At 37.2% G+C, this 11,893-nt stretch overlaps 2 protein-coding genes across 3 annotated transcripts; one reads left to right on the top strand and one right to left on the bottom strand.

The window, feature by feature from the left end:
- Positions 1-1,844: 1,844 nt before the first annotated feature.
- LOC142622884 (COBRA-like protein 1) lies at positions 1,845-6,119 on the top strand. 2 transcript variants are annotated; one of them, XM_075796444.1, is made up of 6 exons: positions 1,845-2,025; positions 3,291-3,370; positions 4,064-4,520; positions 4,682-4,841; positions 4,920-5,197; positions 5,426-6,119. In XM_075796444.1, exons 1-6 carry the CDS (start codon positions 1,953-1,955, stop codon positions 5,713-5,715), a joined length of 1,338 nt encoding a protein of 445 aa, XP_075652559.1. In that variant the 5' UTR covers positions 1,845-1,952; the 3' UTR covers positions 5,716-6,119. The 2 variants fall into 2 exon arrangements, with proteins under 2 accessions (XP_075652559.1, XP_075652560.1); XM_075796445.1 differs by having other exon boundaries at positions 1,895-2,030; positions 5,426-6,010.
- Positions 6,120-6,322: 203 nt separating this feature from the next.
- Positions 6,323-8,952, bottom strand: LOC142622885 (COBRA-like protein 4). The gene is made up of 6 exons (XM_075796446.1): positions 8,828-8,952; positions 8,646-8,725; positions 7,992-8,448; positions 7,322-7,469; positions 6,959-7,236; positions 6,323-6,859 (listed from the first exon to the last, which is right to left on the bottom strand). Exons 1-6 carry the CDS (start codon positions 8,877-8,879, stop codon positions 6,576-6,578), a joined length of 1,299 nt encoding a protein of 432 aa, XP_075652561.1. The 5' UTR covers positions 8,880-8,952; the 3' UTR covers positions 6,323-6,575.
- Positions 8,953-11,893: the final 2,941 nt, after the last annotated feature.

Genomic DNA, 11,893 nt, shown 5'->3' with positions numbered 1-11,893 from the left:
CTTCATTGGGAGGGTCATCCCACCTTCTACGAAGGCTACCATTGGGATGATAACCTCTCCCGGCCTTCCTAGAACCAGCCACGGCTTCTGCGGCGTGTATTTTAAACCTACGTCGGCAGGAATACGATACTTGGCTCTAAAGCCTTCCATCCCGGCGGCGGTATCAACTAGACACTTGAACTTTCCCATCGGGGAAGGAACGAAAGGCTAAATTCTAAGAGGGGGAATGATTATAAGGGAGCGAGGACAGTGTCCGAGGAGAAAAGGTTAAGAGAAAAAAAAAGGGAACAGGAACTTACAGACTTGAAGTTGTGCGAGTTTCCACGGATTTGTGCAAACAAAAGGTGATCATTGATGTTTTGATGAGATTAGCCTCTGGAGAAATAAATGAAGGCGCAGGTTCCCGAAGCGTCATGACGTGTGGGAAGCGGCCTCGAAATTGTATTTGTCTCGCCCAAATTTTCACGGAGTAGCAAGGACCGTTGGATGCTCATCTCACCGTTGAACATGGGGGACAAGTTATAACTTACGGTAATAAATGCGCGCGTTTTTGAAAATAAAACCGCCAAGTGGCATCCTCTGGAACGCGAAACGGTTTTCACACGTGTAGTTATTTACAGAAAGTGTGGGGAAAGTGTTCGTTGGATCAAAACCCTATTTTTCTCCTCGGATGATGAAAAATAGAGTTTTGAGGGGCTATTGTGGGGAGTCAAAGGACACAGGAGAATGGGCATATGGGCCTTTGAGAGTAGCATGAAGGGCCGACACCGCTCAGAATTAAACTCTACGAATTGGCCAATACGTCGAGAGTCCAAGGGTGCAGCCGAAGACGAGCTTCTCCTCGGACAAGCCCAAGAGAATTCAAAGCTTCATTATGAAGGTCAAAGCTCAACTCTAGAAAGACTAATGGTTAAAGGGGGAAACCCTGAACCTTCTCGATACACCAGTGTTAAAGAAAATATCTAGAGCAAAGGCTGCCACCTCCACATTAAAGACTCTGCACCTACCTCCTTGGCCGCATTAATGGGGAAGTGACCCCTAAACAGTAGGGCAGAAACTTCTAGTCAGGGTCCCAAAGGGCATCTAAAAAAAGGGGTATTTAAGGGGGAGGAATGCAAAGGGTAGGGGGATCTCTTTTTCTTTCTCTCTCTGGCTTACTCTCTCTCTCTAAAGAAAAAGAAAAGAAATTAAGGATTGTAACCTGTAAGAAAGAAAGAAAAATAATAAAGAAGTAGTCCTCGGCTCGAATCCGAGGAGATCCATTTGCAATCATCGTTCGTTATTTACACATGTATTTGTTTATAAAAGCATGTTATCAAGCTCGTAGCTAACGCAGGTTTTAAGCACTCTACAAATTTTATTGTTTAAGGCTCGGTGGGCTGGCATGTCTTGCTGGGTCGGGTGCGGTTGTGCGCTTACGATGCTTATATATTAAATTGTTTGAAAGGATTTTATTCTCATCTTTATAGATGAAAAACATGAACCTAGCAAGTGAAAATCAATGGCATGGAGCTCTCTAACATGGCATCAATATATTTTATTCATAAGTACATATATATATATATTCAAAACTTTATAATATAAAAATTAAAGTGAAACATATAAAGACAAATTTGAAATAAAAGTTTAAAGGTCGGTTACATAAAATGTAATTTATTTTTTGAGGGAATAATATGTGCACTTAAAAAAATGTATACGTGGAAGCAACTAACGTTGTTGTTATATATTTTTTTTATTCAAATATGAATTGATAAAAAAAAATTCAGTGGGCAAAGTCAAAGTGAATTTTCATAAACTGTTTGCCAAGCGAGCAAAAGCCACCTTCCCACGCGTTCTTTCTTTTTCTCTCGAGACTCCAAAGTTCAGTCTTCTCTCTGTTTCTGTGTTGAGCCAACCAAAGACTCTGACACTCATTGAAACAAGAAGAGAAAATCGGCTTTGGCTTCTCACCCATGATGGGTATCATCTTCAAATTCATCATTTCGCTTCTGTTTTTGCTTTCATGCAATAGCTTCACTTCAACAGGTGAGGTTGGCACACTCTTTTTTTCTTTTCTCATTCAGTCTTTCCAAATATAGAATCTTTACCTGTTTTCTTGTTTTCGTTAATGATTTTTTCTTTGATCTTTAAATCTGTTAAAAAAAAGCAGTAGTCTAGTTTTTTAAGAATTCCATTCTTGGGGTGTGGTTGACTGATTGGAGTAACGTTTGTGGAATTTGGGAAGCTTTGTTTATTAAATTTGATAAATGAGAAAGTGGGTTTTACTTTGTTAATCAAAAAGTTTAAGCATGTATCATCTTTTGCTCTCCTTGTTAGGTTGATGATGAATCATGAGCTTTTTTCAGTACTTTCCATAATCGGTTGGAAAATATAGCTTTATAGAATTCATTTATGTTGCTCTTTAGATGGTAGTTCACCTTGCTTTTACTACAGAAAATAGTAGCATGAAAAATGTTTTTCTTTTTTCATTTAGTCTTTCCAAATATAGATTCTTCACCCTGTTTTCTTATTTTCGTTAATGATTTTTTCTTTGATTTTTAATCTGTTAAAAAAGCAGAGGACTTGTTTTTGAAGACTTAAATTCTTGGGGTGTGGTTGACTAACTAGAGTAACGTTTGTAGAATTTGGGAAGCTTTATTATTAACTTTGAGAAATGAGAAAGTGGGTTTTACTTTGTTAATCAAAAAAGCTTTGTAGAATTCATTTTATGTTGTTCTTTATGTGATATTTTCACCTTGCTTTAACTACAGAAAATAGTAGTATGGAAAAAGGGATAAAAAAATTGGCGATGTAAGCTGAATTATATCTTCTTTGTTATTGGGACTAGGAAATGATCAGGATATGGGTATTGACTATTGAGTAGTATTGGGGAGATAACACCTAGGGGGACTCTAATTGAGGGCGTAATAAAATATATAATGACACTGCTTAAGGTAAAAGTTTAAGCCTATGGGGGCTCAACTATTATATTAATTCTTAAACTTCTTTAATTTTTCTCCATTTGGGATTTCCACTCGCACCTGTAAATCAACAAGTAGTCATGCAATATTACTAGAGGTTACTTCACAAAAAAAAAAAAAAGAAAAATACAAATCTTATCATCTTGCCATCTAAGTTATTAATTAGCGAAACTAATTTCTGTTTAAATCTTTTTTGGCTTCGTTACTACTTGAACAAGCTTAGGTATTCTCTCTATTTCTTAGTTTCTATTATGCTTTTCTTTTTGCAATTCTCTTTTTCCAAAGAATTAAAAAATGATGCTCTGTTTTGGCTGGTTGTTTCTGTTTCAGAAGCCTATGACGCACTCGACCCAAATGGAAATATCACAATCAAATGGGATATAATTAGCTGGACTCCTGATGGCTATGTTGTGAGTATTAGTTTATTGATAGAGTCTCTATCTTTTGTGCACATTCTCTGTCATTTTAGTGCATGTTCAAGTTAGAGACCTCTCATATTTCATTGCTTACTCAGGTAACTTAGCCTATTTTATTGCATGGACTATGTTTGTGGCTAGCTAAGAGAGATCATAGAACTAGGCATTATAATATGATTGAAAACTCAAAAAGGTTCTGAATTTTGAACTTAAACTTAGAGCTGCTTGTTCAGTACTTAAAGAATTTAATCTAATTTTTTTGAGCAATGGAGTTATTTTCTGTTCATGTTGCTAATGTGCATCTTGACTAGAGTGATGGGGGTTTGCCTATGCGAGAAGAAATCCTCTCAACTTCCCTCACCAATTCAGTAGCTATAATATCTACCATATTTATCCAAAATGCAACATCGAGGTTTTCTTATTACTGTACTTTTTCAATCCAGTATCCCTAGTTGAGATATTTATGATGAGTAACTGTTTTACATTTTCTTAGTTAAGAGGATGAATTGTAGGGCTTTATTCCCTTAGAAGTGATTGATTATGCAAACGGCCTTCATTATCTACAATCATGTGAAGTATTTCTCTGTTGAGCATATTAGACTCATCTCTTTTGTCTGCTGGCAGAGGCATTATAAATCATCAAATGACATTTCTGTTAGCTAATCAGCATCTATGTCGAATGGACAGGCAGTAGTCACAATATACAACTTCCAGGCATATCGTCACATTCAAACACCGGGGTGGACACTGGGGTGGACGTGGGCAAAGAAGGAGATAATATGGAGCATGACAGGAGGCCAGGCCACAGACCAAGGGGATTGTTCTCGATTTAAAGGGAACATCCCACATTGCTGTAAGAAAACCCCAACGATTGTGGATCTATTACCTGGAACACCTTACAACCAGCAGATTGCAAATTGTTGCAAAGGGGGTGTACTCAGCTCATGGGTGCAAGATCCAGCTAATGCAGCAGGTTCATTTCAGCTCAGCGTTGGTTCGGCTGGAACCTCCAACAAAACAGTCAGAGTGCCTAAAAACTTCACTCTGAAAGCGCCAGGACCTGGTTATACATGTGGACCTGCAAAAGTTGTTAGACCCACTAAATTTATTACAGCAGATAAAAGGAGAGCCACACAAGCTTTGAGTAAGTTAATGAAGATTACATCTATATATGCTCTTTTTCAGCTTTGAGGATCATACCAGCACTGTGATAGTTTCATTTTCACAGCAGATGACACACATAAATTTCTCATGTGGTATTTCACTTATATGTTGGGTTTCAAATACGTCTCTCTTTCATGGCAGTGACATGGAATGCTACATGCACATATTCGCAATTTCTAGCTCAAAAAGCTCCTACTTGCTGTGTCTCACTCTCAGCCTTCTATAATGACACAATAGTTCAGTGCCCAAAATGTGCATGTGGCTGCCAAAACAACATATCCCAGCCAGGGAGCTGTGTTGAGTAAGTTCTCTTAATCAGAACAACTTAACTCTTTCTTCTAACTTCTTTCTGGATGATATTTTTTTCTGTGGATTACAGGGCAGATTCGCCATATCTAGCTTCAGTTGTTTCTGGTTCTGGCAAGAACAGCTATACGCCTCTGGTTCAATGTACAAGTCATATGTGCCCAATCCGAGTCCACTGGCATGTTAAGCTTAACTATAAAGAATACTGGCGGGTGAAGATAACAGTTACAAACTTCAATTACAGGATGAACTATTCAGATTGGAACATAGTTGTTCAACACCCCAATTTTAGCAATTTGACCCAGACTTTCAGCTTTGACTACAAGTCATTAACACCTTATGGAGATATCAGTAAGTGAAATCCTAACATGCAAATGGTCTGTTTTTTTTTTTTTTTAGTTGGGCTGGGGGGTTGGGGCACATTATCTGTTGTTCTGAATGGGAAGTTTCTGCTGTCACGTATAGAGTGAATTACTAGTTGTCATTATTTTTCTGAAAACAATTGCATTTTTTACTTTTTACTTGTAATACAAATTGGAAGTTGACAAAATGTATTTAATGTATTCTTCTTTCCAATAGATGATACTGCCATGCTATGGGGAATTAAGTTCTACAACGATTTTCTCATGCAAGCTGGCCCTCTTGGTAATGTTCAGTCAGAGGTACTTTTTCAGAAGGATGCGACTTTCACTTTTGACAAGGGTTGGGCTTTCCCTCGAAGGGTTTATTTCAACGGTGATAATTGCGTGATGCCACCTCCTGATGCCTATCCATGGTCGCCAAATGCTAGTTCCCAGCAACACGTCTCTTTGCTTACACTAGTCATGACCTTCTTGTCAACCTTGACATTCATGTTTGCATATGCCTAAAGCTTCTAATCTCTGGTATACATAAAAAGTGATACTATAAAATTTTCAGCCAGATCAAAGAGACTCCAGTAGTCAGGCAAGCTGACTGAAGTTTCATGCATTTGGGCTATTACTTCCAGCCGCAGTTAAATGTGAGTTTGTGAGCACTATGATCTGTTACCAAAATATTCTGTTGTACCAGATATGGGGTGGGTGAATTAACGACCTTTTTGTTGCTTCTAGCTGTTGTATTTATGTTCACTTACTGAATCATCTTTTTTTTTTTTTTGGGTGAGAATCAAATCATCTTGTTTGTATGATATCCACATCCATATTGTAAAAGTGATTGTAATAACTGGAACTAGTAACTAGGACAGTGTTGCCCAAAGAAACAAGGACATGAAGCTACTTTCTCATTTTGATCACAATATTGTTTTTCCTCTTATTCGTATTTTTATTAATTACGTTCGCATGTTGATTCAATTAAATCTCATCCCTTGATGAATCAAAGGGTGATTTTGCATGTGAATTAAACATCTTATTTATAAGGTGCTTACTTGAATCTACAAGGAGTATATTTTGCCCAGTAACCTTTGAAGTATATCTGCCTATTTTGTAACAAGAAACATAGATGAAGATTTAATATCACATTGCAGTATTAGGAATCAAAATACAAATAGATTTCATTGTTTTGGAGAGTCAAATTTGATTTCTCTATTCACAAGCTCATGTATCATAGAATACAATTCCATCTCCATAAGTCAAGTTTGGCTCTTTCAAAAGAATATTGAATTGTTATACCATTTCTGTCTCTTTTATGTGTGTCAAAGTAACTTAAGCTTCAAAATTTTCCATAACATTTCTCAAGTCCAAGTAGCTCATCACCAGATAGATATCAACAAGAAAAGCAATGAAGAAATCAATGTTGTTAAGGCAAGTAGGCTTTTATGGGCAGAATTAGGCAGATGTGGGTATGTATCGGGTGGGGGCAGCATGCACTCATCACCATTGAAGTAGACTTTGCGGGGAAATGCCCATCCTTGCTTGAAGGTGAAAGTGTTCTTGTCCTTTTGAAGAAGCACCTCTGACTGAATGTTACCAAATGGCCCAGCTTCCATGAGTAAGTCATTATAGTATTTCATGCCGTAGAACATACCTGTGTCATCTGCATATAAAGTAACAGCCATGTTTGAATATTGTCACACACCTGAACCGAAATTCAATCCTGTAGTAGTGCAAAAAATGGAAATTTATTTTCACTTACTTATAGATTCGTAGGGAACAAGAGGTTTGTAATCAAAGCTGAAAACTTGTGTCACATTGTTGAGATTTGGATGCTGAACAACTAGACTCCAAAGCGTGTAGTTCATCCGATAGTTGAAGTTTGTAACGGCAAGCTTCACACGCCAATAGTCCTTATAGTTTTGCTTCACATGCCAGTGCACCCGGACAGGGCACATGTGGTGTGTGCATTGCAACAGTGGTGTGTTGTCTTTCTTCGGAGTGTTTATTCCCTTCATTTGAAGAATTTTAGAGTTGCTCCTGTAAAACCAACATTCATCATTTGATATGATGTTGCAACTTGATAGATGCATCGAAGTCGAGATATTAAAAAGGAGAGACTTACTTGACACAGTTGTTCTTGTTCTGGCAACCACAAGCACAAGAGGGGCAAGGAGTGATTGTGTCATTGTAGAAGGATGAGAAAGAAACACAACAATTTGGGTTTTTCCTGGCAAGAAACTGGGAATAAGTGCAGGTCACGTTCCATGTCACTGCATGAGATGAGAGGAAAGATGTTAACCATTGTATTTGTATAGCAGATCATAGTGACATATTAAGGACTAAAAATTACTTGGCCCATAACCTGAAGCCTTATATACTACCGTTTGTCCTAAAAGTTAGGCCATTGGTGATTTTAATTCTTGAAGTTAAAAGTGATTGTTTTTAGTAGTCCCTTAGAATCGTAAATGACATGGCCAAATTAAAAACTGTCACGTCTTTATTTCATTTAAGACTAAGTTTTCAAGGAACTAAAAATGGTCACTTTAAACTTTAGAACTAAAATTGATCATGGGTTAAAGGTTGGGTACCAGCAGTACATTTTGGCCTAATCTGAATCAAAATATTAATATATCTGGAAAAACATCATTTATTTATAGTAAAATCAAATTCTGCAGGACACAAGTAATCTTTCAAACAAGAAAGGTGTTTTAGAAAATGAATTGTGGAACACAGATTCATCTGGAGTAGTTGACAAACTTCAATATATGTGAAGAAGGGACAATGTAACTTACTCAGTGCCTGAGTCTTACGGCGGCGGTCTGGTGTGAGGAAAGCGGTGGAAGGCACAACCTTAGCAGGGCCACATGTGTACCCTGGCCCTGGACCTAACAAGGTGAAGTTCTTGGGAAGTTTCACTGTCTTGTTCGAAGTACCTGCTAGCCCGACACTCAATTGGAAGGCTGAGACAGCAGCGGTTGGATCTTGACCCCATGCTGCCACCACACCACCTTTGCAGCAATTTGTGAATTGCTGGTTGTAAGGGACACCAGGGAGCAGATCCACAACTGTTGGAATTTTCTTGCAGCAATGAGGTATGTCTCCTTTGAATTTGGAACAGTCTCCTTGTTCAGTGGCTTGAGCCCCTACCATGGACCATATCACTTCCTTCTTAGCCCATGTCCATCCTAAGGTCCAACCTGGACTCATTATGTGGCGGTATATTTGGAAATTGTTCAATGTTACAACCGCCTGCCAAATATTGAAAAAGAAGCATAGTCATCCATACAATTCTAAATTCAATAAGATTCATAACAACCTTTTTTGGGGTTGATTCAAATCTTCAACAGATTAGTCAGGGTCGGCAACATATATTCTTTTCCGAACATATTTTTTTGACATGTCTGTTAAATTTGATGTTGGAAAATTTGCTATAAGCTTTTACTCACCACATAGCCATCTGGGGTCCAAGACATGATATCCCATTTAATTGTAACGTTCCCATTTGGATCCAAGGGATCATATGCAGCTACAATTACAAAACAGAATGAAGGGAATTGAGAAAGAGAATAATACAGAGAAAGAAAGAAGTAAGTTAATCCAATTAGAATTTAGGGAACTATAAGCTTACCTGCATAAGTAAGCAGCACAAGGAAGAAGAAAGCTGAGAGAACGAATCTCATTGTCCCAAGCTTGTAGTACTGATAATGTCAATAAGTTAAATTCAATATCTGAAATTTCCAGTATCAAAGTGGGATGGCTACTGGCTAATGTTTTGTATATAAGAAAAAGAGAGACCGTTGGAAGGAAATGTCGGTTATGGAGATGGCTTACCAAAGGGTTGTTAGATACATAAAAAAATAAAAATGGTAAAGTCGGTGTCACTCTTTTTCTCATGGGGTTTCTGGAGTTTTCTGATTGGCTTCCCATATCTTGAAGCAAGGACTAACGAGGGAGAGAATAGGCGGGAGACACAGACTAAACCATATAGCGAGCGCAACACTCCAACGGTCCTGGTTGAATTGAAGGTGACATGATGTCTTGGGACTCTACTCTAAAATAAGGAATGAACTATTAGGAGTTAGGACTAAGGCATATGATTGAATGAGGTATACTTGTTAAATTCTTTCTATATAGTCTCCCTAATTTTTTTCTTCTTTTGGGTGTTTTCTTTGTATTGAATTTTAAAATGCATTTGGCTAAACTGTTGCGAAATGGTGTTTTGGGTTTAAAATAAACGTTTGTAATAAAAAAAAATTATAAAAAGTTGCTGTTGCAAAATGAAGTTATGGGTTTTAAAAACATGTTTTTAGGCTTCAAAACACCTAACTAAACGGACGCTTAATTGGTTAAGTTCTTTTTTCTTTTTCTTTTTTGGTATGAGCAAGCTGTTAATCCATTCTACCTTCTAGGAACTTGGTTATGGAATTCTGATTAACATATATCATTTGTTTATTTTCATATCCAATTCCAAAACCAAAACGCGAACATTCATAAACAAAAATGTGACCAATAGCAATATTAATATATTATTCAGAGACATAGGCAAACAGTTTACGGAAATGTGGTAGGTTAGGTATCAAGGTCATTTTGCCGAGGCCATTTTGGTAAATATCTAGACATAGAACTTGTTGCCAGCTAAATTCTGATTTCGTCCGTTAAAACCTTGCTTTCATATGCATGTTTTCAGCCAGAAGCAAGAGTTTTCGGACAGCAGACTGTGTAGGGACAAGTGATGAGTCCCTTTTCTCAGAAAAAAAAGACACCCCAACTTTATGCATTTTTTAGAAGACTCGAATGCTTCTCTCTGCAATGTAGCAAAACAACCCCGAAATAGAAGACTTGGATGCTTCAACAGTAAAAATTCTCAAATATCCCTTTTTGTTTTGGTCACTCAGCCTATGGCCCTCACTCAGTTAGGATCCTTTAGATGAACAACAACAATTAAAACCTCTTTCTTTACTTAGCCCAAAGAAAAAATTACAATTAGAAAAATTAATTTGAAAGACAGAAGTAAAAGATTCTTTTTTTTTTTTAGTTCATTTTCTCACATATCTCTCTCTATTTGGCTATTTAAATAGAATTTGAGATTAATATAATTTATGAATCATAGATTAATTAAAGTAACAAAAGTGAGTATTTAGACCAAATTTGGCTAAAAGTGCATTGATATATGAAGCATGCCACTTTTGGGGCATGGTCAGGATTATAGATAATTACTATGCTGGCATTTGTTGTGTTATGGGATAGCATGGTCATTTTTTGTGTAGTCAATAAAACTTGGATTACTTGGAGTGTGAACATTTGTAAGACCCAATAGTAGATATTGATCACCACATTGTTGATAGTGGACCATTTTATTGCAACTTATGATTAATAGTATGGACTTTATTAGTATATTTTATTTGATCATACGCAACACTTAATGGGACGGGCTTGCATTTTGGACTAACACACAATGATAAAGTCTCTAACCTCTACTTCTTAAAGTATTGATTTAGCCCATTAGAAGCAATACATTATGATACTCTCTCACCCATATAAATATATTATATATTGGGTTGGTGTTCAAGTGTGACTTGTATGCCTAGAGAGTAGAGAGAGAAAACAAGTGAAAAATATGGTATAGACATATAATAGCTCCCCTTCCTCTCACACCAAACGGTTCCAGCAACACTGCCCTCGAGCTTTTGCTCTTAAATCTAAATGTTGGAATGCAGTTAAAGTTATGTTGAAGTGCCACTGAAGCTCTATCAGTGCGCTTTTTTTTTCTTCCGAATAAATACTTTGTTGACCAAGAAAAATAAGAAAATAGTTAGAAGCTGGGCTGAATCCATCTCTATCCAAAGCCTGAACAATTAGAGGCGATAGGGAGGAGATGGGCACCGGCCCAGTCCATAGCAAAAAGATAGCCCATTTTGCTAACAGATTGACAGACATGTTGCCTTCTCTATACACAAAAGAGATATTTACATTTACAAAAGACTTGGCTAAATTAAGAATATCTTCTACTATAGTTTTAATGCTCCAGTGAGGCCAGTAAGCTTGATTTTTGCAGAGGATCTATCACATTCCATGCATCTCCTTCTATAATTATTTTGTTAAATCCCTTAGCCACTGCTCTACGAATAGCACACCAAGCTGCCTCAGCTTCACCTCGAATAGAACTTCCTAGACTAATTTTCTCAGTCCACGCCTCAATAAGATTCCCATCATGGTCCCTGCTTACCACAGCCACACAACTATATCCTTCTCTTATAGCTACATTAAAGTTCAATTTAATCCAATTTGCAGGTGAAGGATACCATTTTGGGTCTCTAGATGATTTCTTGATCAGTTCTCTCTCTACTTGTTTGTGCTCTTTAAAAGTTGTCAATATTTTTCTTGCAATCTCCATAGGGTTGCTTTTGGCTCCCCCTACCCTTACTCTGTTTCTAATCATCCATAGGTGATCACATACAATTGTAGCAAAAAGCTAGAAATTTACGGATTCTTCACTGTTTAGCCCCAGCAAGTCTTCAGGGTACAAAATCATTTTCACCCAATCTGAAATTGAGAGGTTATTTAATCTATCTAAATTAATTGGCCAAGGTGACATTAGCCAAATTTGGGCAGCCCAATCACATTGAATAAAAAGATGCTCAATAGACTCAATTGCATTGTTGCACAAATAACACTTAACAGAAGAGAGAACAAC

The sequence above is a fragment of the Castanea sativa genome, chromosome 1, assembly GCF_040712315.1.
Source record: "Castanea sativa cultivar Marrone di Chiusa Pesio chromosome 1, ASM4071231v1".
NCBI classification, from domain to species: domain Eukaryota; kingdom Viridiplantae; phylum Streptophyta; class Magnoliopsida; order Fagales; family Fagaceae; genus Castanea; species Castanea sativa.
Note: the sequence above shows the minus strand (reverse complement) of the source record. Positions and strands in the feature narration are given on the sequence as shown.